This window comes from Carassius carassius, chromosome 40, assembly GCF_963082965.1.
Source record: "Carassius carassius chromosome 40, fCarCar2.1, whole genome shotgun sequence".
In the NCBI taxonomy this organism is placed as follows: Eukaryota; Metazoa; Chordata; class Actinopteri; order Cypriniformes; family Cyprinidae; genus Carassius; species Carassius carassius.
The window spans coordinates 8,430,749-8,458,537 of NC_081794.1; the positions used below are offsets into that span (position 1 = coordinate 8,430,749).

The following is a 27,789-nucleotide window of genomic DNA, read 5'->3' on the forward strand; positions in this document are numbered from 1 at the left end:
TGGGACGGCTTCGGAAGTGGATGAAAAGAGGGGGAAAGAGGAGGTGAACGGCGGGTATAGGGGCCTGCGCCAATATGAGAGGCAATGTCACACTTTGGTTAGACTGTGGGGCTGCAGGCCATGAGTAGGGGAGAGGGTTGTCGGAAAAGGGGTTGTGGATGGGTCTGCACCGCTTTCGGAGGCATGCTCACGTTAGCGTCTGCTACGGGAGATGGACGCCACTGAAAAGGAAAAGGGAGGTAAGTAGCAGCGGGAAGAAAGTAAGGGTCTGGGTTGCAAGTGGAAGCAGCTTCGCACTTGCTTCACGTGTTGTTGGTCACAGGAAGGGAATCCTGAAGAACCTATGTGCAACCTGCACTACTACCGGAGGCAGCCTCACGCTAGTGTTTACTATGGGAGCTGGAGGCCGCTGAACAGAAAATGGTTTATTAATAGCATGAGGGAGCGGAAGATTTGTGGGCATGTTTACAAATGGAGGCAGCCTCACGTTTGCTTCAGCTGCTGTAGTTGTAGGCCATGCGAAGGGGTTGGGGTGTGTGATGTCTTGAACCCGAGTAGCCTGCACTGCTAGCAGAGGCAGCCTTATGCTAATGTCTGCTACTTGAGCTGGAGGGCACTAAAAAGAAAAAAGGGGGGTTAGAAGTAACAGGATGCAAATACTGGGATGTGCAGGCCAGTGTTGCAAGTAAAAGCAGCTTATGCTTGTTTCGGCTGCTGTAGATGTTGGCTGCGGGAAAGTAGAGGGGTTAGTAACATTAGACAATTCCTCGAGCCTTGTCCACATTAATATGTTCCTGTTGAAAAACATCTTTTCCTCTCGTTTTGGCCTTCCAGCCTTTTTGAACGCTCTCCAGAGTGGATAAATTTGAAGATGCTGTTTCACGTTGTAGTATGGACTGTAGAAACAGAGGCTTTTGAAAACGAAGCATGTTTAGTCTTGTAACACATTCTACCAATAGACATGTTTATAGCAGTAACGTTAACTTGCAGTTATGTGCTATTCACTTTCACATGGTTTCTAAAAATTATTTTGCATGCTTTTCATATTACAGTCCTAAAAGACAACAGAAAATTTACTCACGATTGCTGTCCTGCGGAAAACACGAGGACAGTTGCGTTTTTAGATCAATTCTGAGTGATCGCGCCAGTAAATGGTGAAATATGTCCATAAATAAATTGATCCTGCCAGAAAATTTAATGAAACTTATGTCTGTATCATCTTAGTGAGGTTTGGACATGCACAGTAAGGCAGGTGTAACGTTAATGTGTTCAGACATTTCGGTGTGGATAACGACTCTGAAAAAATGCCTTGTTGGCTTCACGGATAAAAATGGCATCGACATCGGACAGAATTACGTCATAACATCGTTTAACAAACTTCAGCAGCGAAACCTGCATTTTAGCAGCTTCACCTGAAAATATTAATTTGCAACACACGGTCTGCGCTACTAGTGGAGGCAGCCTCGAACTGCGTTGCGGCCAGAAAGGCCGCGGTGAAGGGATGAGCCGCGGCAGGAAGTGAGTGAGGCTTTGCTTCGGTGAGATCTGGGGCGCGGCCCCATTACTTCTCTGGTGGTGTTGAGCGAGGCGAGCTCGGGGCTTTGCACGGTCTGTTGGCCACAGCATGTGGCTGTTTGAGAAGAGCAGGTGTCGCGATAACGCTTGATGCTCAGCGGCTGTGTTAGGCGGGATAGGAGTGATCATGGGGCCGGCGAATTGCAGCAGATCTGAAAAATCCCTGGTCTAACGTTAGATCTCTTCGTTGGATGGAAAATTGGGTCTGTGATGAGATGGCAAACTGCGCGAACCGAATTCTGAAAGTCGAGAGATAACGAAGGTAGGATGTACTTGATTATTTATAGGCGTTTTCTCGAGCTGATTAGTAAACAGTGTAATTGCTGATGATGATGAACTGGCCATGTTAATTATCCATGCACGCTTCTCCCGAAATTCGTTTGTGAAACGTCACTTAATTTGTGATGATTCTAATTAAGTGATAAAAATCAGTTGCAAATGTTGTACAAAATAAATATCACTACTACTAATCATCATTACACCAATAAAACATAAAAACACATTTTTTTTCTACCAAATCATATGTAACATTTAATTATTATTAATATTTCACATACATTGCAAAGGTTTCCGTGACCTCTCACAAGATCTCGGCAAAAGGTCTCACGATTTATTTCCAAAACATGATGTATGATGGAATACACTTAGCTTTGAATACCGCTCCGAAGCGGTATTCAAGATAGTGTGGATTTAGTGTGCATAAATTTAGTGTGGGAATTTGGGCAAGGCAATTGATCTTCTTCTGTGGATGCAGGGTTTCACATCATAGAGTGGCACATTTCGCAATCTGTCATTTTGGCTATTTTTTTAGACCAAAAAAAAATGTTTTGAGTTCTGAAAATTACAGGATGATTTTTTAATTATTATTATTTTTTATTATAGTACTATGTCCTCTTATATGTCAAAATATATGTCAGAATTTTTACATCCAGGCTCACTGGAAATACGTGCCAATAAATACATTCCTGCAACACCATTATTACGTACCTCACTGCATGTTCCTGCATATGAAGCTGTATATGTAACGGAAACATTCAAACGTATGATTTTTCAAAACGTGCAGGGTGTTTTTTTTCTGTATTGCAAAAATTTATGAGGTAAGAGGTTTATTTCCAATGAGCCTATGAAGTTCATGACCCCTTTAACGCGGCTGAGTCCTATCATGCATTAGTGTGGATGCTAAAGCAGCTCGTTCTTTGTTCAAGGAACCAGAACTCATACATAAATGGGACATTTACTATGCATATACTTTATCTGCATATAATTTCCATATGCATATTGTCATCCAGACATAAAATAAAGACTGCAAATGTCACCTGTGCCAATAAGACAAATTACATTACAAAACATTTGTGAGACCTCTATTCATTAACTCTGTAAACTATATAAGAAATCAATTAATTAGAACTTGCTCAAAACCACTTAGTACTTTGTAAACATGACTTGGTTTCTTATGTGCTAAAAAACACATGTGCCATAATTTCCAGAAGTGCTTAAACCCGGATTAGTGCTTGCCTGATCTAGAAAGTGCTTCACAGTTTTAGTGCTCAGAGAGTCAGTAATTTAACTGCTGGTCGAATGTGAGTGGTCCATGGGCATGCCATCTGAGGCTACAGTTTTGTTCAGCAAGATTCAGATTGTTATGCCTCCATGTCAGTAGCTGAAAATTGACTCCTGAAGATGATTGTTTATACTAATGCTAATGTCCATTTAGATAACTATGAGAATGCAGCACATACTTTGCATTATAATTGTCACATTTTAAAATATGTGATATGTGAAATTGAGCTTGTGTGAACTAGAGCAGTTTATGTTTGTATGCATGGCATAAGTGCTACACATTAAAATCCCCCACACTGCTTGTAATCAGTAGTTGCATCTCAACAGCTACTGAATGTACTTCAATCAGTGTAATGAGCTTAATAATAATAAAATGTGAAATAAACTTGAGAAAGGTACATTCAGATTATTATGAACTGTGATATTATTCTGTGATACGAATGAATGAATGAATGAATGAATGAATGAATGAATCAGTCAATACTTTAAAAAAGTGAATTTTTAATGTTGGATTTTTAGTCACATTGCAGTCTTGCACTTAATGAGCTCTCAGTGTTGTTTAGTATTTGTCACGTCAATAGTCTCTGCAAGTTGATTATCTGCCATGATTTCTTCTCTAGCCAGTGCCTCAAAATGACATTTCAATATCTCTCCACTAAGAACGGAGTTTCTCTGAGATGCATCCATCTATTGATTGGCATTGTATCACATTTTTCTTTCTTTTTCCTCCATGCTGTTAGAGAGGTATTACAAAAATAAAACTTTGTCTCTTCAAGATGCTTCTCAAGAACCACTGAACAACACAGAATCTAAATTTACCATATTTTCTTTCTAAATGCACCTTCCCTGATCGTATTGTGCTCAGTGCATCAGTGCATGTTATTACAGAGAAAAATAAATGTTTGTTTCTGTAATCTTTCGACAACATATAATAACTTTGCCTCTAAAACTACTTTCCTTTTCAACCAAAGCCACAAATCCCTCTTAGTTTTCAGCCCCTTCTGTCCAACCGACTGCCTCCTTTCTCATATATAATGGGCAGTTTTTATGGTCCAATGAATTCCAAATGGATAAAAATCAAGTCCTGCCCTACCTTTTTCCTCATTGAATATCCTGTTTCAGTAAGAATTAGTTTTCTGAGGCAAATTGGTGTAAATTTTTGTTTTAAAGAACAAAGAACCTATTACTTATTTTTATTTTTTCTTCTTGATTTAACACTGAATTCAGATTTTTGAGATTAATAATATAATTACGAAGATCACAACCAGTGTATGCTTTATAAGGCATCAACCTTTAAGTCTTTTTATAAGAAAATGCATCACCAAAGCCAAAATTTTGAGATTACCATATACGAGGGAAATAAAAATAATTCACCACCAACATGATTGGAACAAGAGCAGTAATAAATTAAAGTTCAGTCTAGACAACTGATTAGACTCTAATTGGAGTTTGAGTCATTAGGTGGGTCTCAGCCTCAAGGACCACATTGCTTTTGGGACCAACAATATAAGAATAATGTTTACAATATAATCACTTCTCAACTGATTTTAAAGCATGTGTACGATCGTATGAGACTTGTTATTTTGCTGTCCTAAGCATTATTCTATAATATACAGAAAGACTTGGGTATCACCCCATTATAACATCTTGATTAAATAGGAGTGATATGAATGCAAAAGAGGCTAAAGAGCCTATACTTTTTTTTTTTTTGTCCCCATGGAGCTTGTTTCTTGGCATGGCTTCTGTGGCTGAATAAAATGCACATATGTCATTTCACTATTTACAGCTATTTGGGGCTGTATTTTATTTCTTTATTTATTTCTTTATTTATTTCTTTATTTATTTATTATTTTAATGTATGGTTGATTAAAAGGTCACTTGTGACACTGAGCTCGCTTTACACAAAGCACAAGGATTGTAATTAAGATGAGGTCAAATTAAAACTCAATTGGCTTTGATTCATACAAAGTCAGACAATGAATCTGTTCCTTTATAATGTGTCAGCAATTAAGCATTGAAACCAAGCTGAAGAATTGTCCATTCATGCAAAATAAAAAAAATTAAAAAAAAACCTCCTTTATGATGTACTGTTCTAGATTTTAATCTAACTATTAATTAGTGGTTGAATTTAAAGGCTTTTAAATCAATTAAAAAAATAGAAAAGGTTTTTTTTTTTTTTTTTGTAAAAATCAAAATTGTAGTGGTAAATCAGACTACCAGTATTGGTAAAAAAAAATGATATATATGATTAAATGAATTACTGCACACTAAATAGAAAACAACAACAAAAAGTTACATACTTTACAAATTACAGATATTTCAATTTTGTACATTTTCTCTTTTTGTCTGGAACTTGATGGTATGAAAATGTTCTGCAGTATATTATTGAAGCAAGTTTCATCGTTGCTTGACCAATATTTTATGCTGGTACAAAATCTTCACTGAATTACACATTTCTACCATCATACTGCCCCATTCTACTTTTGCATGTTACTTTATTATATTGTTTATATGCCTATATATTCAATTTACTCTTGTACTTTTTTAACTTTTGTACATTTCCACTTATCAGAATCAACTGTGACACTCCATAGTTGCTGCGCCTGCAGAGAATAAATGTCAAATAGAGGAACATGATGTAATCTTTAGACATCGGTGTATCAAAATGCACAGTTGAAATTATTATTAATATTCTAATTACTCCTCAAAGTTTTAGTGGCCATTGACTTGATATTATGAAACAAAGACAGAACTGAGATTGATGTTCCTATGTTGATGCACTTCTGATTTTCAAAACCAGAAGTAAATGGTGATGCTCCATTTACAATGCTTTTAACCAGGCACAAAACATTTTCTGTTTGCTGAGGCTGCCAAGAACATAACCAAATTAAATTTCTAAAGCTACACTTTAGAGCCAAATTTTGTCTTACCCACAGAATAGACCTCTTACTGACTTCACACAACTTAAAGAGTCATCAAAAATAAATAACCTCTTCAAAAATATTGTATGCCCATGCTTACTCTCTTATAGAAATAAAATAAAAATGTGGGGGATATTTTATGCTAACTGCTCGTCACTGAATATTGTGCTTTTTGTCAAAGTGAACTGATGATAGAAAGATGAAAGATGATAAAGGGAAGGTAACCACTCTACAGGAATATTTTTTGTTTGTTTAATCTGTTTAATCTTTGTTATACACTGTACTCTAACAGCTTTGATGTGTATCAACACCATTAACAGCAGATCCATGTGAGTGTTTAGATGTCTATTGTTTCTGCTCAGGTGACTCTTGAACTATCCAAGCTTATCAGTTCTCCGTCTTTTCTTTAAATTTGCAGCATGTGAACTGATGACCCAGGGGATCCTGGCCTTGGTTACATCTACAGGCTGTGCCTCAGCAAGTGCTCTGCAGTCCCTGACAGATGCCATGCACATACCTCACCTTTACGTCCAGAGAAATGCTGAAGGATCACCTCGTACTACATGCCAACTCAATCCAAGCCCCGACGGAGAGAGATACACCCTCGCAGCACGACCACCCGTCCGTCTAAGTGATGTCATGTTGACGTTAGTTGGTGAGCTGCGTTGGCAGAAGTTCATCGTTTTCTATGACAGTGACTATGGTGAGTGATTGATGGCAAGACAGAGCAAATCCTGCTTTTGATAAAATAAATAAATAAATCTTACTAAACCTTACAGGTTGCATTCTGAGGAACAGTTAATGCTGGGTATTTATTGTGGTGTGATTAAATGTGATAATTACTGATTTGGTTAAAGCTATGTTCTCACTAACAGTGATTAATTTGTTGGAGTCTCTGAGGTGTTGGTTTTTGTAGTAGCATTGCTTTGTTGCTCACTTGCTTACATATTTAATTTATTAAATTAATTTAAATTAATTTAAATTAATTTAAATTAAATTAATCTATCTATCTATCTATCTATCTATCTATCTATCTATCTATCTATCTATCTATCTATCTATCTATCTATCTATCTATCTATCTATCTATCTATCTATCTATCTATCACATTTTGTATTACAATCAAAGCAAATTAAAGGTGGTACAAGAAATATGAACATATGCTTTACAGTCATTAATATCAATCATTCGTGGGAATTTTTCATAAGATTGTCAATAGAACTTTCTGCAAGGCATTCTGTTTTAGGTTGATTCTGAATCAGCATGCAGTGTTCTCTTTAAGCAAGTAAGGTGACCTGTGAGGGCTCATCACAGGTGCAGCATGAAGAACTGGTTGAGATGACTGCTTTACAAAACTTGATTTTACTTCACAGCCATGAAGTAGTGGCAATGTAAGGGCAACAGATGTTAGAACTTATCCTTTCAGAGCAGCTGCACAGTTCTGAACTTTAAAATGTAATACTGCTATATGGAACACAGATTTAGAAATGCCATTTTTTTAGGCTTTGATCATAAGATGTTAGCAGTGAAGTAGAGGAACTTATTTATTTTTTTTCCTCTAGTTTTCACATGGGTGAAAACACTTGGTTTGTGTCTGGCACACTTAAAGTGACCCACACAAACCCATTGTCTAACTACAAACCCATTTTCAGCATGTTTCAGTCTTCTAAAGTGTGAAGGAAAGGTTGTGCAAAATAATGAATAAACCACTTTTTTTTTTTTCTTTAATCTTCCCAATCTATGGACATTTATGACATCCACTTCGAACACTGCAGTGAATTCTGATAACTTTTGTTATGGAAAAGTTTTGTCATGCCCTGACATTTGTGCTTTTTTCAGTTGCGTACACACATCTAAATGGCTAAAGTCTAATATCACTGTAATCAGCACAAACTGGGCTATAATAATATGTGAGCAACATGTATGTACATGATTGTGTTTTTGAGAAAAAAAAATGTTATGGGTGGTTAGCCCCTTAACTGTCACTCACATTTTTGAACATAGACTTTATATTGCACGATCCAAACTTACATTTTTATAATTCATGAATGAAAACATTTTGTATTTGTAACATGATATTGATGTACCATTTACATGGTAATGCAATGTCTGATTTTAAAATGGGTGTTAAAGGATGAATTTTGAGATTTTAAGTTTTCCGTTTATATATAATTTCTTTTCATTTCTAAAATGTAATAGAGAAAAAGGCAACAAAGAAGTCTTTTTTTAACAAAGGTCAGAATTCCTGTTATAATGTAGATTTTTGAGGGTGCACTCTTGTCATAAATTGATCTATTACATTTCCTACATAATTAAAAAAAAACATTGGTAAAAAATATATTTGGGAGTTTTAGACCTTTCCAGCGATATATAGTTTGTCATGATTAGATTAGATTTAATTGTAATATAGTGAAGTAAATGTAGGCGTGCTGTATACGGGACAGGGTGACAGTTAAAGGGTTAGTGAAAAACTAAAAATGTTTAATCACTTGAATAAGGCCATAAAACACATAAAGAACATTGGTTCCCGGGACGTTTGAGAACTGGAGCTTGCAATAATCGACTACAAAGGGTTAAACACAACACAACCTTTGTTGTTTCTTAAAGAGGTCATCAGATGCCCATTTACCACGAGTTGATATGATTCTTTAGGGTCTTTTCAGAGAAGCCTGTTTTGTTGCATGTTCCTTAAAATTCTAATGAGCGCTGCTCACCCCACCCCTCTCTTCTGTGGGGTAACAAGCAGTCCTGTTTACTTTAGCCACATTTAGCAGCAAAACTTTCTAACTAGCACATTATTAGTAAATGAGATTTGCAAGAATGAGTGGCCAGAGATTTGCAAGGCAGAGTGGCCAGTCGGCACGCGGTTTGTGGAGTGGTCACCATCTCAAGTGGCACATCAACTGCCTGGAGATGCTGGCCATGTTTCTAGCACTAAATAACTTCCTAAGAGATCGCCATGTGCAGTTGCACACTGGCAACACAGGCTCACTTAACTAGAAGTTTGGCGACCTCCAAGGCCTTTCTGGCAGGTATATCTGAGGACATCTGCAACCCTGCGGGTTGGACCGTGCCCCTCACGTTTGTAGGTTCTATGGCCTAGATATGTGAACCGCTGTTCTCTCGCCCTAGCTTCCGCACTAGGCAGGGATTTGTAATTCTGTCGGCGTGGGCATACTCGTCCCCATAGTGTTTCGACACAGCTCGAGTTCCTGAAAGTGCCATACTTCTGGCATCCCTGCGAGTACTTGCTTCATTCCTAGAAGCTGACACAGGTTCCACTGCATGTGCTACTATAGCTTCCTGGTCACTGAAGTCGTTCCCATAGCGCTTCGGCGCAGTGTCTCGTTCCCTCGGGGAACCATCGTTAAATGTGTAAACTGGAGAAATTTTTCATGATGCTAAGAGGACCAGTGACAGGTTACATGCTGCAAAGGTTTGGAAGTGACATCTGCATATAAATGCACCATATATATGTGGATGTTGCTATCAATGGACAGGGCAAAAATATGTCAACATAGATGTACATTAAGGCTAGAGCACCTTCACTAATTTCATAAGCACTCTCTCAGTGATTTGATTCAGAAACTGTTCCTTCTTGTATCTGGAGATTATAATTTTATATATTTATATATTACATTTAGATATTTAACCTATATATTAAAGCCATGTGTAGCTCTCTAACATTATGTATTGTACATGCTTTGAGCAACCTTGCATGGTTCTTTCAGATATCATGACCCAGATAGCACACCAAATTATGACACATTTATTACCCACTATAATATCATGTCAATAAAATTTTGCTAGTACTTATGTTTACTTAAATGTATAAAACTTAAAATAAGCATATGGTTGAAAACACTAAATATTTGTGAAAATATGCAAGAGCTCAGTGTGTCTGATCTGTTTTAATGCTAGCCAAAGCGCAAAAAGGAGATTTGATTTCAGCAATTGATCACGTGACACGCTGAGCATTCTCATCACACCAGTGTGATCGTACACTCCAGAGACCAGCATAGAGTGATCACACCAGTGTGATTGTATACAGTACAATAAAGAGTTAAAAAACATATTTGTATCAAGTCTCTGCATTGTTCCAGAGATGGCAGTAGTTCTCAAGTGAGCGTGCAGGAGAAGCCAACTATATTAATTAGTGCATTTTTCAAATGTTAATTAAAAGTGCAAAAAGTCATAGACGAAAATCTGAAATGAAGTCAATACTTTACATTTTCGGGCAGCATTTTGTGTGTATGGTTTTAATTTTAATGTTGGCTTTCAGCAATTTAAATTGTATAAAAGAAACAACCGTTCTTGTTTCTTTTCTTTTTTATTTATTATTTATTTTTCTTGGGTAAAAAATGAAAAATGAATGGACTTAAATGTATACAGACCCTAAAGATGGCTATGCACTTGTTTCTCTGATGCATAAGGGCAGTATTTGGAATAATCAAGATTGCTAAATGCAACAGTTGACCAATCAGAGTCAGGTATTCCAAAGAGTACCTAGAGTAAAGTTGTTTTAATTCTGATGGTTATGACTTACAGCTTAGAAAAAAAAAACACATTCAGTATCTCAAAAAAAAAAAAAACAATTCTCAGAGATCAATCAAAAAAATATTTACAAAACAGGAATGTTCAAGATCTCCAAAGCAGGTTTAATTATGCACTCAATATTTGTTTGGGACTCCTTTTGCACAAATTACTGCTTCAGTGGGGCATGGCATGGAGGCGATCAGCCTGTGGCACTGCTGATGCATTATTGAAGCCCAGGTTACTTTGATAGCGGCCTTCAGCTCCTCTGTATTGTTTGTCAGATGTTACTTAGCATCTCTGTGAGGTTCAGTTCAGGTGAGTAGGCTGACCAATCAAGTAAAGTAATATCATGGTCAGCAAACCACTTGGAAGTTGTTTTTGCACTATGGGCAGGTGCTAAAGTCCTGCTGCAAAATGAAACCAGCATCTCCAAAAAGCTTTTCAGCAGATAGAAGCATAAAGTGCTCCAAAATCTCCTGGTAGATGGCTGCATTGACTTTGGACTTGATAAAATACAATGGACCAACACCAGCAGACGCTACGGCACCCCAAATTATCACCCACTTCAGAAACATCACACTGGACTTCAAGCAGATTGGATTCTGTGCCTCTCCAGTCTTCCTCCAGACTCCAGACCTTGATTTCCAAATGAAATGCTAAATTTACTTTCATCTGAAAAGAGGACTGTGGACCACTGAGCAACAGTCCAGTTATTTTTCTTCTTACTCCAGGTGAAATGCTTCTGACATTTTATTTCTTGTTCAGGAGTGGCTTGGTTCTAGGAATGTGACAGCTGTAGCCCTTTTCTTGAAGACGTCAGAGTGTGGTGACTCTTGCTGCGCTGACTCCGGCTTCAGTCCACTCCTTGTGAAGCTCTCCCAAGTTCTTGAATCACCTTTTCCTGACAATCTTCCCAAGGCTGTGGTCAACCCTAATGCTTGTGCACCTTTTCCTACCACACTTTTTCATTCCAGTCAACTTTCTATGAATATATTTTGATACAGCACTCTATGAATAGCTAGACCTTTCAGCAATGACCTTCTGTGGCTTACCCTTGTGAAGGCTATTGATGATTGTTTTCTGGACAACTTTCAAGTCAGTAGTCTTTCCCATAATTGTGGTTACATGTCCTAAATTAGCCCAAGAGGTACCCAGTATTTATACTCAAAATTAATCAAACTAATCAAGCTCAAAATTGAATATTCTATTTTTTTTTACAGAGTGAATTTTTTTTATTTTCCTAAGCTGTAAGTCATAACCATCAGCATTAAAAAAAAGAAAAAGAAAAAAACCTTGAAATATTTCAGTTTTTGTGCAATGAATCTAGAATATAAGAAAGTTTGCTTTTTTAAATTAATTTACAAAAAGTAAAGACCTTTTCCATGATATTCAAATTGTTTGAGATGCACCTGTAAATATAAATTGCATAGTTATTATTTTACTTAAAGGGGTGCTATAATGCTTTTTCACTTTTTCCACTTTTTAGTTAGTCTGTAATGTTGCTGTTTGAGCATAAAAAAAAAGATCTGCAAAGTTTCAAAGCTCAAAGTCCAATTCAAAAGGAGATATTTTATTTAACAGAAATTACTTTTCAGAAAACTACAATGAATGACTCATTTGGACTACAACACATTTTCCGGGATTTGTAATATCACAAAGACCGATGAATGGGATGAGATCTTGTTGAGCTGCACTAGAAAAGGCAACGAGTGTTAAAACTATGTCAGAGATGCACTAGTGTTCCTAAGACAGATGAGCTTAGAGTGGTTCCAATCATCTGGGTTTAAATAGTGCTCAAATTTATTTGATTTTGACGCAATATTTAAACTGAAGCTTGCAGCAGCCAAATGCTGCCAATCACAACACACACTGGCCCAGCTAACCAATCACAGCACATCTCGTATTCCAGAAGGCGGGCCTTCATTTGATACTGGAACTATTTGAGCTGTTCAAGCCAGACTGGTGAGAGAGGTATTGTAATAATGTAAAATATGTGAAAAATAATGTGTTTTTCGAACAACCTAGTATGCCTGTTCTACTACACCCCAAAACAGAATCAAGACTTTGTAAAAGTCAATAAATCTCATAAACTTGTCTACAAACTGATTTTAACACCAGACCAAAACAAACTGAACAGACTGAAGATTAAGTAGGGAGGCACATGAGGATAACTAACAGAACACAGGTGAACAGAATGAACCAATCAAACATGAGGGAATAGAATGACAAAATCAAACATGAGGCAAAACTAGGTCAAGGAGACCACATGAGGAGAAAACACAATAAAACAGACCCATACATCTGACATTATGTCTAAAAAAGTTTTTTAATTAAAACAAATAAATAAAAAATTGGTAGTACAGTCTTTGTCTTGTAGGTGTCAACAGTCAGAAGAAATAGAAGAATAAATAAGTTAGTTTTCTTCTTCTTCTTTTTTTCTTTTCAGCTATCACCAGATAACTGAATTGCACTTCTAACATTATAATATGTTTAAATTATTAATTTCTTTCATTACGTGTATATAAATAACATATAGGCTCCAACTATTTTTAGATAGCATTAAATAAAGTATGGTTATGAATGCCACTTTCAATCTATGCAATGCTGACTTTTAACAAACTAATTTGATGTTATGATGTGCAAAAACAGAACACAATGACATCAAAATAATTCTCAAAATTATTTTTCATACATATTTACAGTGTATTATATGAGCATCTGGACCAATCAGACAAACCATTTTTCATTTGATTTAACAAATAAATCATTGATTAGATCAACAAATGATCACAGACCCCTCAGCCAATAAACATACTAGGTGCCAGGATGTCTGCAAATGACTCCAGATCCCTGGTTACCATGGCAACCATGACACTTCAACAAGACAAGATAACTTTTACAACCAGAGAGTATGTGGAGAGAATCTTCTCTCTGAAAGATACTGCTATAAGAATGGACTCTTCTCTAATTGATTCACAGAAAATCGTTTCTTTGAATGAACACACATATACTTCAGGTCATTGTGCATGTTGTTACTGTTCTTGTATATTGTCTTTTTGTATTGTATACTATTTTATGCATGCTTATGATATGAACCACTCGTTCATGTAATCTTTCCATGTTTAGTATCTATTAATTCATCTTCCGATGATTTAAACGAGAGTGTATATTATATGTTGATACCTATGCCACATATTAGTGTTCTAAGAATCCTTTCTAGTTTGTATATCAACTTCTGATCCAGTTACATATGCAAATTACCAGGCTTTCACACAAAGGGGTTATAAAATTCCCCAGTATTTCCAAACTCTTGCTTGGAATTTCAGCCTTTCTCATTGGACAAGCCCTTCCTAAGAGGCATGAACCGTCTTAGACTTTAAAAAGGCTCACACACAGTTCAGTGCTCTCTTCAATCTCTTTTCCTTTCTTCTGCTAAGAGTATGTGAGCTAGAACTCTCTTGGACCCCCAAGTCTGCACCAGGCCTCGTGCCTTGACTTTCCATTCCATCTTAGGATCTCAGCTGATGTCTCTTTTAGCTCTTGTCACTTTCCACTGGAAAGAAATTCCCAGTCACCATCGAGTCAGGACACCTTTGGAATTAATCACTCTTCAAAACCGGAGGAACATGATCGCGAATTGACTATTTTTATGGCTTGATTCTCTGGTTTTCCTGATGGTATCATCCATCAAATTTCATTTACCCTTTCCCCTGTACGAGTGAATATATGTTTGTTAGACTAAGTTTGCGTTAGTGTTTAGTTAAAACTCTTGTGCACAAATTACTTGAGTTTCTGATTCTGCCTTACAAATCAATGTCCCTTTACGATTCTAATTTTGCTATATGCTCTAATGCATTAATACTGGTATGAAAGTATTTTCTGTGGCCACGAAAATATCCTTTCTTAGAATTGATATGAAATTACACGAAATGTTCGCTGGACGAATATGACACATTTCAAATTATAGCTGATGTGTGTAATTATTTACTCTCTCAAGAAAAGGCAAAAAAGCTGTCACACGGGTGGTATCTTAATGGGTTAATCTACAACTCTAATTATCTAAAAATAAAGTCAAAGTAACTTCAATTTATTTCATGTTTCAAGGTACATAATGTTATTCATTTACTGCACAAGCAAAATAAACAGTTTACAGGTGCAGGGTTGAATATTCTTTGTTTTTTGTTAGTATGTAACAGCATAGGAAAATACCTTTCTGCCTGCTCTGACAAATGTACAAGGTGAGGTCAGAAGTGCCATTTGTCTGTAGGAATTGGAAAAAATAGCCTATGGCACCAGAGCGAGAAAGATTAGATAGATTTCTACCTGTGGGATTTTGGGGGTGGGAGCAAGACAAAACATAAACATTGTGGGTGGGAGCAGGAAGAAATATAGTTTTATTTTAAGTAAGAGCAAGACTGCAAGATTTCTGCAGGACTGAAACATTTTAACTGAAAAATTTAGCACAGACCTCTAGATTCAAAAGCACCACAATGAACGATTCTGGCATTACGTGCGCATACATGCTCATTTTAATGTTGTTCTCCAGAACCATCTCAATATAACTGTCTCTTATGAGCTAAAGCATTTAAAAGATATGGGACATTTATTCAAATTAAGGCTTTTGTTGAGTTTTATTGGGAGCAGATGGGGCTGGGGTCTGCCGGTCCAGGGCCAAGCTCAGACCGGACTCCCACTGACAGCTGAATGATAATGATTAAGGAGAGACCTTGGATTTCCATGCCGTTTCCCTTCTCTCCTCTACATCTCCCTTGTGCTCTTTCTCTTCTCAAGCTCTCTAATCACTGTCACCCCCCCCCTCTCTCTCTCTTTCACTCTCTCTCTCTCTCACTCACTGTCCTTTACTCTATAACATCAAACACATTCAAGAACAAACGCACACAGCCAGGCCTTGGAAATGTGTCCCGCTCACTTCCTGTGATGCTGCAATCTTCTCTGTTGTGTGAGTTCACACAGTGTCCCTTCCACACAACAGCACAGCAGGCTGGCCCAAGTCAAACCTCTGTCCATTTGGGAATGATGACCATTTGAATGCAATTTTTTATTTATGTATTTTTATTTATTTATTTTTTGGTTTGCTTCATCACCTAGAAATTAATCAGAAAAGAAAAATACTAACAGTATAAAGGTCTAACAAAAGTCGCTCAGCCATCCACACTGCCATATCCCTCACAGTTTGTTGTTGATGTATTCCAATACTTTCTCTCACACATGACTTCATTGCACTTTCTTCACAGTGGGGCCTTTTTTTCAATTGCTGTCATTCACTAGTTGGCTTCTGCACTCCCTTTGGAGTGGATGAATACTGTCCTCATAGACACCTCCTGTACAAAGGCCCATTTCCTGCTGAACTGCTCCTCTTGTATTCTTTGTGCAGCTAACATTGAGATACCCCTTTGTTGTGTAGCCTGCAGCCTATTTCCGATGTGCATCATGGTCTTTATGTAACCAGAAAAGCAGAGAATGCCAGAAACTGCATTTTCTATTCACATGGCCTACAGTCCCTGAATATTTTGCAGTAGTGCATCAATGCCAGACCCAAAAGTACTGACGGGTTACAGCAGTGTTCTTCAAATCTGAAGGACTACTGCAGAATTCAGTTTCAGCCCTAATTAAAGACTCCTTAGCAAGCTAATCAAGTTCTTTAGAGTTGTGTGTGTGTGTGTTCTGAGCGGCTCTGAGCAGACCGATCGGTGTCTGAATTAAAGCAGTGCATGCCAGTTAAAAATGTAATGTAGGCCAGGCCTATTGTTTCATGATTATCAAAATAAAACTGATCTCATGAATAAAACCAGGTCTCATGGTTTTATGTTGAAGTTAGGGGGAAGTCGTGGCCTAGAGAGTTTGACTCCTAACCCTAGGGTTGTGGGTTTGAGTCTCGGGCTGGCAATATCATGACTGAGGTGCCCTTTAGCAAGGCACTGCTGCCCGGGTGCCGCAGCATAAATAAATGGCTGCCCACTGCTGTGTGTATGTGTTCACTGCTGTGTGTGCACTTTGGATGGGTTAAATGCAGAGCACAAATTCTGAGTATGGGTCACCATACTTGCCTGAATTTCACTTCACAACTTTATAATTGTACATACAGGCTCTGTATTAGGCAATATATGAAGTACAGAAAGAACTTGCTACGTGAAAAAGTCTGAAATGTTTTTATATTTGAGAAATATTGCATCTAATCTATTTAATATCCGATGAAGTATAAAAACATCACTATGGGAAGCAAAAATGGCTGTATTCTTCCTATACCTAGACCAGTCCTGCTGAGACTTCTAAACTAGAGCTCTCTGCAGCATTAATACTAGAATGAGAAGGTCTAGTGAGTCAACATGGAAACATCACATTTTAAATAATCACCTGTCACACACAAACTAACCACAAGCTCTACTTTCAGCACAACTGTTACCACAAAAGCTTCAACATAAACTCTGAAAAAATGTCACATATAACAAGATTAAACACTAATAGGCATTTTCCTTTCCTAAAAACACATAAAATAATGCTTAGTTTCAACATTTATTCTCCTTATCCAGTCTCATGCTGGAACTAAAATTGCACTGCCTAATTTCCTGCATAAAGTTATCAAGACAGTTTAATCAAGTTACTACTTAATAACTAAATTCTAATCATTACAATATTTGAAGTATAATAAGTTGAAATAATTATCAATATTATTATGTGAACAGAACAGATCAAATAGGATATTCAGCCTTACTAGAATGAAGCCTTCAAACTTAGAAGCATTTACTAGAAAAATGCAGGTAGGTTTTTATTTTTTTTTTATTTTTTTTTTTTGAGAGAGAGAGAGAGAGAGAGAGAGAGAGAGAGAGAGAGAGAGAGAGAGAGAAAAGCTGTAATTGATCTTAGATAATGCATAACAGGTTAGGTTGGATCTTGTGGAAGATGTCTTTCGTTCTTGCATGTATATCACTTGTGTGGTTGCTAAAGAGACTACAGTCACAAAGTGAAAGCCTTTGCCTAAACATGATTTGAACCACACTGATAGATATAAAATTATATTTCTGAAAATTATCCTGTTAGTAGACACTGGTGCAGCATGACAGTTCCACTCATATGGTGATCACTGGTAACTTACTGGTTACCACTTTCTACGGTGAAAGATTAAACTTGTGATTTACTTCCAACCTGACAACATTTGGTTATACCAACAAAAAGTTCTTTTTTAATTGCTGGATCTGTTAAAACAGCTCCTCAAGGTAACAATGGTATTTTTTTAACCAGGGCTGGACTGGGACAAAAAAAAGGGCCCTGGCATTTTTGCTCAGACCAGCCCACCACAATCAGTCGGACATAACCAACCAGTACATCATCCTTGTGGTCCCTGTAGATATGCATATCTACCATTCCATTCCCAAAAACCCCTACGAAGCTGAGAACTTGGACCAGTGTACTCACTCTCTCTTGACTGGCTCCCTGGTGATCAAAGGTGCTCTCATCCACAGCTAACTCAATCTGGTTTTACCATACATAAGGACAGAGAGAGAGAGATGATTACAATTATTTGGAAGAATTATTAAAAGTACACTTAGTAAGGATCCATTTTGGTTATATAGTCCTGTATTCTTGAAGAGCAGGATTTCTAGATGGACAATGTGCTCCATGCTATAAAAGCTAGATAATCCTTTAGAACACAATAGAAAGTGGATGTAGAATACTGCTAATTCTTAAATGAAATGTTTTTTTCAATGAACCAGACAGCAGAAAAACTAGTTTACAATTGCAAGTATAGGCTACTTTGCTTTAAAGAGCACAAAACCCTCTTTAATATGACACCAAATAACATTTACCTCTCATTGTTGAGATACTTCCCATAAAAAAAGAAAAAAACTATACTACCAAATTAATCACACAAAATGTCCTAATAATCTATATGATATTCATATTATTCACTCACCGTTAAAATTGCATATTAATGATATTGGAAATTCATTAGAAACATGAGAAAATATCTACTTCGTTGAATATACAGCTAAACAAATATATACAACTTCCAAAATGCATTTCTAAAGAAATATGAAAATGTATAAAAGGCCCCATTACCTTGTATCTTACGTTTTGGCCTCGTGGAAGCAGTTTTTATAAAAAATAGGCTAACGATTGCATCATAACCTGCGACTCTCTGTCGCACAGTAGAGATTTTACCGTATGGACAGGAGGAGAAGCTCGCTAGCAATCTTTTCCTGTCTATGAGGCAATCGGGGGGACGTGGAGGCATGAAGTCAAGGGAGAAGCCCATAGAGAGTCCACAAAAGCAACGGGACAAAATTTTTCAACAACGTCTGCAAGATTCGGTGGGTGATTCAGATTTCTCTTGGCACAGCTATTAGAAGACTTACAATTGTCAGACAGGTTGCTCACGTGACATCTACGTCATCAAAGTCAGTTTAAGTCTGTACACTCGACCCCTAGGAAGTGCGTGCTTCTAATTGTCTCCATTTGTCTTTGTTGAATCAATGGGGTCGCTTTGTCCATTTCTTTTACTGTCTATGGTTTTAATCCCCAAATATCATGTGTAAGCTACCTCTCTTCCAACGTGTAACTCGTCATGGGCGCTTTGACGCCGGCATTTTGAGTAATAATTAAAATAATCCAATGGCATCATTTTAAGTTTTTCTAGAGAAGGGCCGTACGGCCATTATGGGTTTTAAAGGGTTAACATTAGAATAGTCAGCCGAAGTTGCAATTGAATAAGTTAACTCTGCTAACCTAGCTACAAAAAATAATGCAAAATAGCTTATGCTGTGTTATTTGACTTTAGCTGACTGAGTAGCTAGTGCAGTAGGTGACAATCTGACAGATTTTATAATAGTGACAACGATTATGTTGTCTTGTTGTAATATTCAGTAATTTAGGTAACATTAAATCATCACACTATCCTCCTGCACCCGTCCTAACACTCCCTTCCTGTTAATCATGTAACTACCATGCTTACCTTTTCTATTACACTCTCCTGCTCCCTCTGTCCCTCCTTCACTTTACTATCAGACACCTGCTCCTCTGCCTGGGTGCCGCCGGTGCTGCCATGGATAGTCACCTCTTGGAGCCTGTTAAGAGATGATTGGGCCAGCCCAGTGTCAGTATGGAAAATGAACCAATGGGCCGCTGTCCCTGCTTTATGGGCCGATCGTTGGCCAATTAAAAATATTATAAAAAAATTATATTATATCGACCAGCCTCCAAGTTCGTCGGCCCACCGGGCATTTGCCCGGTATGCCAGATTGCCAGTTCAGCCCTGTTTTTTAGCACAGTTAGGCACTGACATGTTCTCTTCACTTGTCCTCTGCTTTTGGTTTCATTAAATTATCTATAGAAACCAGAAATAGAGTGACATGATAGAACACCAGCAAGAAAATATCAGTGCCCTGTTCCCTTTGCCTTATTTAATTGTACTTGTGGCTTTGAACTTAAAATATTCTCCAGAGTTTAATACTGTTCTTTCTATTTTACTGATGACAAAATGACAGAACTGTACCTGTTATGATTGCCCTCCTCGAACTGACTAATAATGTAATGGCTGAAATTTGATTTAGTATTTTACATTATGATCTTTTTGTTTTTTCTAAATTGTATTGCCTATTTGAATTACTGTATGTGAAGATCCATTGTGTGAGGTACTCTGTGTCTCCCGCAGAATGAAATCAATGCAAAAGCACATTTTCTAGAGTCCAAGACAACAGTGAATATTCATTTGTAACCACTGGACTGAGTTCAAATGATTCACCTTAGCCTCACGCTGGTAGCTAATGCAAATAGTGTACTTTGGTTGGAGCCCTACATATACACAGCTCATTAATTACCTTTGCTTTGCTGAGTCTTTCATTAGCCATTTATTCCCCACTGCTCTGGTGTTTGAAGTAAACACACTGTAAGTGACAATAGAATAGTGTTAGCTGTAAACTCCTTAAGATTACCTGTCATGATAAAAATGGCATGTAAAGAAAAGCAGTTTGCTCACACAGAAAGCTATTTTTAGCAGTGATTAAAATGGTTGAGATTCACTAGATGGGGGCATTTGAAGAATTAGTTAGTGATGCATGATTTGGGGGGCACTTAAAATAGGTCTATAAATCTTAACTTAAAAATGACAGATTTAATGTCTTCTCTAAATGTAGCAAGGCAGTGAACAACATTTCTGAATATCTGTGGTATAAACATCACACACATAACAATTCATAAATGTTTTACGTTTTGGGGTATTATTATTATTTTATTTTTATTTTTTTTCACAGAGGTTTGGGGTGAACTTTCATGCTTATTATTTTTCTAATCTCTCGCAAAAAATCATGCAAATTCATAAGAAATTGCCAATTAGTAACAAAACAAAAACCAATGTCTGTGCTAGAGCTTTGCATAGTGCAAAATAACCTTTACATAGTGCAAAATAAATTAAATTATTAACTTATGAAAGTAATATTAGGGGAATTTGGTTATGATACTGATATGTTTTTAATGAAGCTTACTGCATATTTAAACAAAATCTAAATCAGGTGTTTTAAATGTAATTTGTCAACACTTCTGTAATTGGAAATACATTTCACATTTGCAAAAGCATACATGTTTGTTCCTCTCACACTGATTACAGGGTCAAATGATAAATGATAGGGTGAATTAGTATATATTTATTTATTTTCACACTGTTCCTTGCACTATGTAATGTTATAACCTCAAAACAATTTTACCATAGTGCACTTTATCAGATAGGAGTAAATAGAGAGTCAGCAAGAGCCTCATGTGATTGGCTACAAGAAGGTGGTGGACCCGACCTCTCATGCTTGCAAAACTCAGTGAGAGAATCGTACCAAAATTGTAAGCGCAGAAAAATGGAAGTCAGAAGAATACATATTATATTTATTTTGCTTTAGCATGAAGCTGCAGTTTCACAATATTTGAATTATACTTATGAGTAACAGTAAAATGCTGCAAATATTTTTTTTCTTACCTTTACAAAGCTTATTGTAACGAGGAGTCAGAGGCGTTCGGATCCATGTGCAGAAACTTTATTAAGAGAATTGTCATACAGGCAGAAATCAGGAACGGCGTCAGGTATGTTAGGGATATCCAGAATCATAAATGGTAACAAGCAGAGATCAGGGCAGGCAGCAGAGAATCAGAGTCAGTTTAAACAATCCAAGATCATACACTGGAAGAACAGTGAGTGATAGTGATTGTGCTGCTTTTATGTGTGTGTAAATGAGGTGCTGGTGTGGCAAGGAAATTGGCTGATGAATGAGGTGCAGGTGTGGCAAGGTGATTGTGATGCAGTGACTCATGGGGAATGTAGTTTGGGTGTAATGCAACAGTATGAGAGGTGCTAGTGTCCAAGTGATGATATGGTGACATCTGGTGGTTGATGGGAAGTTCATGGGCACTCCATCTAATGATTGTGACTTGGCTCATGAAGGTCAACGGTGACCTGACTTGGCTCATGAAGGTCAACGGTGACTTGTCTTGGCTCATGAAGGTCAACAGTGACCTGACTTGGCTCATGAAGGTCAACTGTCACCTGACTTGGCTCATGAAGGTCAACGGTGACCTGACTTGGCTCATGAAGTTTATCTGTGGTTTTACTTGACTCATGGGTGTAAATGGTGACTTGACCTGACTCTGGAACATCGATGGGGACCTGACCTGACTCTGGAACGTCGACGGGGACCTGACCTGACTCTAGAAAATCAACTGTGGCTGCCGGCCATCTTGTGCAGTGGCGCTGGGCTGGCGGCCATCTTGTGCAGCGGCGCTGGGCTGGCGGCCATCTTGGCCAGCGGTGCTGGGCTGGCGGCCATCTTGGCCAGTGGCACAGGACTGGCGGCCATCTTGGCCATCTCGTCATCCACAACACCCACAGTAAATGCAGAGACACTTAATTGAAGTGCCAGATCTATATAACTTTCAAGTGTCCCGTGAGGTTTGTGCAATGCCATGAGTGAGCCGAGCGGCTCAGATAGGCCACCACGAAAAAATATCATCAGACATATCTCGTCCATGATAGACAAATAGGCCAGCTCAACAAAGTCCCTCACATAATCCCCGAATTCCTTGACGTAGACACATAATTTGGGCTACTGGGTTCATGACTGACCTGGATGTACAGTCGTGGCCAAAAGTTTTGAGAATTACATAAATATTAGTTTTCAAAAAGTTTGCTGCTAAAATTCTTTTAGATCTTTGTTTCAGTTGTTTCTGTGATGTGCTGAAATATAATTACAAGCACTTCATATGTTTCAAAGGCTTTTATCGACAATTACAAGACATTTATGCAAAGAGTCAGTATTTGCAGTGTTGGCTTTTCTTTTTCAGGACCTCTGCAGTGTTGGCCCTTCTTTTTCAGGACCTCTGCATTCGACTGGGCATGCTCTCAATCAACTTCTGGGCCAAATCCTGACTGATAGCAACCCATTCTTTCATAATCACTTCTTGGAGTTTGTCAGAATTAGTGGGTTTTTGTTTTTCCACCCGCCTCTTGAGGATTGACCACAAGTTCTCAATGGGATTAAGATCTGGGGAGTTTCCAGGCCATGGACCCAAAATTTCAACATTCTGGTCCCCGAGCCACTTAGTTATCACTTTTGCCTTATGGCACGGTTCTCCATCGTTCTGGAAAATGCATTGTTCTTCACCAAACTGTTGTTGGATTGTTGGAAGAAGTTGCTGTTGTAGGGTGTTTTGGTACCATTCCTTATTCATGGCTGTGTTTTTGGGCAGAATTGTGAGTGAGCCCACTCCCTTGGATGAGAAGCAACCCCACACATTAATGGTGTCAGGATGCTTTACTGTTGGCATGACACAGGACTGATGGTAGCGCTCACCTTTTCTTCTCCGGACAAGCCTTTTTCCAGATGCCCCAAACAATCGGAAAGGGGCTTCATCGGAGAATATGACTTTGCCCCAGTTCACAGCAGTCCATTCACTATACTTTCTGCAGAAGATCAATCTGTCCCTGATGTTTTTTTTGGAGAGAAGTGGCTTCTTTGCTGCCCTTCTTGACCCCAGGCCATCTTCCAAAAGTCTTCACCTCACTGTGCGTGCAGATGCGCTCACACCTGCCTGCTGCCATTCTTGAGCAAGCTCTGCACTGATGGCACTCCGATCCTGCATCTGAATCCTCTTTAGGAGACGATCCTGGCACTTGCTGGACTTTCTTGGATGCCCTGAAGCCTTCTTTACAAGAATTGAACCTCTTTCCTTGAAGTTCTTGATGATCCTATAAATTGTTGATTTAGGTGCAATCTTAGTAGCCACAATATCCTTGCCTGTGAAGCCATTTTTATGCAACGCAATGATGGCTGCACACGTTTCTTTGCAGGTCACCATGGTTAACAATGGAAGAACAATGATTTCAAGCATCACCCTCCTTTTAACATGTCAAGTCTGCCATTCTAACCCAGTCAGCCTGACATAATGATCTCCAGCTTTGTGCTCTTCAACATTCTCACCTGAGTTAACAAGACGATTACTGAAATGATCTCAGCACGTCCTTTAATGACAGCAATGAAATGCAGTGGAAAGGTTTTTTTGGGATTAAGATAATTTTCATGGCGAAGAAGGAATATGCAATTCATCTGATCACTCTTCATAACATTCTGGAGTATATGCAAATTGCTATTATAAAACTTAAGCAGCAACTTTTCCAATTTCCAATATTTATGTAATTCTCAAAACTTTTGGCCACGACTGTACTCATTAAGGCTGCTGGATCCCGGTTTGGTGAAGTGTTCTGTAACGAGGAGTCAGAGGCATTCAGATCCATGGGCACAAACTTTATTAAGAGAATGGTCATACAGGCAGAAATCAGGAACGGCATCAGGTATGTTAGGGATATCCAGAATCATAAACGGTAACAAGCAGAGATCAGGGCAGGCAGCAGAGAATCAGAGTCAGTTTAAACAATCCAAAATCATACACGGGAAGAACAAACACTTGGAAAAACGCTCGGAAATGTCAGACAGACTAAACAAGACTTCGCAGTGAGTGAAAGTGATTGTGCTACTTTTATGTGTGTGTAAATGAGGTGCAGGTGTGGCAAGGAAATCAGCGGATGAATGAGGTGCAGGTGTGGCAAGGTGATTGTGATGCAGTGACTCAGGGGAATGTAGTTCGGGTGTGATGCAACAGTATGAGAGGTGCTAGTGTCCAAGTGATGGTATGGTGACATCTGGTGGTTGATGGGTGGAATGGTCCTGAGTGGAGTGCCCTCTACTGAAGTTCATGGGCACTCCATCTAATGATTATGACACTTATCTTGCACATGCAAATTTTATTTATGCTTACAGTTTTATATACACTTCATAGAATTGTTTGATAGACAATAATGACATGATGTATCACTCATAATTACCACATGGCATAACACAAAAGATTATCATCAGGAAAAAAAATTAATGGCTTAAATAGCTGTAGCAACTACTATCCAAAACCAATGTCATTGTTATTTGATGTTAAATGTGGTGAATAAACTGCCGGTCATCAAAATATTGTGAAGTAATTGAAAACAAGAATATGATTGAGATCGGGAATATGAGCCAGATGCTGAATGTACTTGGTGATGTTTTCTGTGATGATGACAATGATGGTAAAGTCATCTGCTCCCATTAAGCCATTCAAAGTTTCAAAAAGTAACAAACATATTCTATATTTTATTCTTTTGTGATTGTTGTTAAAATATCAGGAGAGTTTCATGCTAATGCAGCAGTTAGAGATCTGTCCATGTTGGATATAAAAGGTCTATAAATGATTGGTGAAACATCCATGTATTATATTAAACCCACATCTGAAATGGAGAGAGAAAAATGCCTCTAGTGATTTTTAGTGACTTTTAGTAAAATTTTAAAGATTGTGTAAATCATTCTCAAAGATGTTGGCATAATTATGGCATGAAATGGCACTGTGCATGAAATGGAAATGTGCAGAAAGAACTTGTCATTAGCTTGTTCCTAATGTGTTTTAGCAGTTTTTATGCTGTTTCCCCTGCATAGGATGTTTGTTTTGGTTTTGAGATTGCATAATTCAGTTCATGATTTGATTTGTCTCAACAGTTTATCTCTGTGAATTGGATGAAGTTTCAGCAATTTCAGTAGGATGATGGCAATTCTACTAGAAGGGCTTTCTTTGCTATTAAAATGCTCTAATTACTCGTAAATTAAGGCATTGCTCACTATGTAAATGAATGAATTGCTCAGTGACAACCCTCACTTTTCCTCATCTTTAATTCTTAATTAGGAGCTATTTCAGAATCCACTTAAGTATTGTTTGACAGCTCATGCATATTTAGGCAAATATGTTTAAGGGCAAATTAACATACAAAAAATCATACATATAAAATGACTCAATTATGCAGGATGAGCTACAGCTCAGAGCACTGACATCGACAAGCTTTTATGCATGCTTAAAATGGCTTAATCTTTCCGTACCAAAATAGACCTTTTTCATTTTATATGTCCACATAATCACATGGTTGATGATAAGGTGTGGCTAGTAAAAAAAATTAATAATAACCACCCTCAAGTCTCTATGATATTAATGTCTCTAGATGCAAATAAGCGTTTTTCTTTTCACTTCACTGGAAATCACAAGTGCCTGATCCCATAGAAGAATATAAGAGCACAGGAGAGGCCTCAACAAGCTGTATGATCTGAGGTACTGTATCATTCATGTTGCTAGGACAATAGATGCACAAGTTTTACCCTGAAATATAATACTTGAGAGATTTTTTTTTTCAGGAATGCATGCCTAAGCAGCTATACCACTAAGGCAGAGTGACTAAGATGTTATAACCGAGTGACTGAGTAAAGAAGTCTGTGGTTATATGCAGAATCCTTTTTTTTTTTTCAGTTTTGTCACTACAATGGCTGGAGATGTCAACCCCCAAAGACATTTTAATATGTCACATCTCTTCTCATTTCATCGTTTAATGAATCACATTGGAAAAGCACTACTGCGACATTGTTCATCTTTTATTTTCCTCTTTGTCCCCATGGCCGTGTTCTGTGGATGAGGTACAAGTTTGCCCATCTGGCAATCATGTCCAGTTTCGTTTCTCACTTCTGGATCTTTCGAACCAATATTTAAGTTCTATTCTGTCACTGTCACTCATGACTTCACATCGGATCTTGTCTTTTTCAGATCTCTCCTCTAGTCCTTCAGACACATTCCTGGATGAACTGGGAACTCTTTTTGAAAAACAGCATTCCACCTGTCCCTCTGGGTGATGTCATGTCCAGAATGATGCTCCAAGTCCCCAGTGTCTCAACAGACAGTGATCCATCTTGATCTTGTTTTCGACTGCAACCTTGCTCCATTCATGATCTCTGCTACACTTATACAACTGTCGGAACTCTTTATTGTCTCATTTTAGCATGACTTATTTCTCCTACTCATCAACAGTCTATTCACTCAAATTCATGGATGCTCTAGCTTCCCAGGATTTCATTATATATATTTTTTTATTTAACCTTCCTTGTCCTGGAAGAACTTTTCTATCAACCAATCAGGTCTAGGGCTAAGGTTAGGGTTAAAACTAGGGTTAGTATTTTAACAAAATTCTAATTAACCTCTTTAGGAGTAGTCAGTGGATTACCAAAATATTTCAAGCAGGAATATCTTACTTGAGAAAGTCACAGTCACTAGACCATGATCTTCTTTGAAGCTCTGTCCAATCCAGCTCCTGCAGAATTTAGCTCAAACACTCCTTCTGGAAGTTTGTAGTTATAGTAAAGACATTGATTAGCTGGTTAATTATTATCAGGTTCTGTGTTGGGTGCACTGGTCAGCAAGCCTCCTCCAACTTGTTCATTCTGTGGCCATGTTCTCAACATTTTCTTTTGAAAAAGAATCTTTCTTCAGATTTTATTGGAATGTTTTGTTTTTTTTAATCTCCATGTTGATTTTCTGTACCACTTTCACAGTAAGTGGACTGGACACCCCTGGTCCTCCTTAATATTAATTTTGAGGTAGCAATGATCTCCTAATTATGACCAAGACAGACAACTATTTACATAAGTTTTTCAAGACTCCCAGAATGTACTCTCACAAAATACAATGTAACATCCCCAACATATGACCGTAAATGAGATGAGTACAAGGGAAGAGCATTAGAGAAGGGCTCCTGTATGTTCTTATAATTCTAGAGGTAATTTGTTGTCTCTAATTGAGTGTTCAATG

The 27,789-nt window shown here is 37.8% G+C and overlaps 1 protein-coding gene across 2 annotated transcripts in view; it reads left to right on the forward strand.

The window, feature by feature from the left end:
- grid1b (glutamate receptor, ionotropic, delta 1b) overlaps positions 1 to 27,789 on the forward strand; it is a 483,532-nt gene that overhangs the window by 196,755 nt on the left and 258,988 nt on the right. For both annotated transcript variants that reach the window (XM_059531953.1, XM_059531954.1), the window contains exon 3: positions 6,475 to 6,759. In XM_059531953.1, the coding sequence (XP_059387936.1) occupies positions 6,475 to 6,759 (285 nt within the window). The remainder of the gene's footprint in view (positions 1 to 6,474; positions 6,760 to 27,789) is intronic.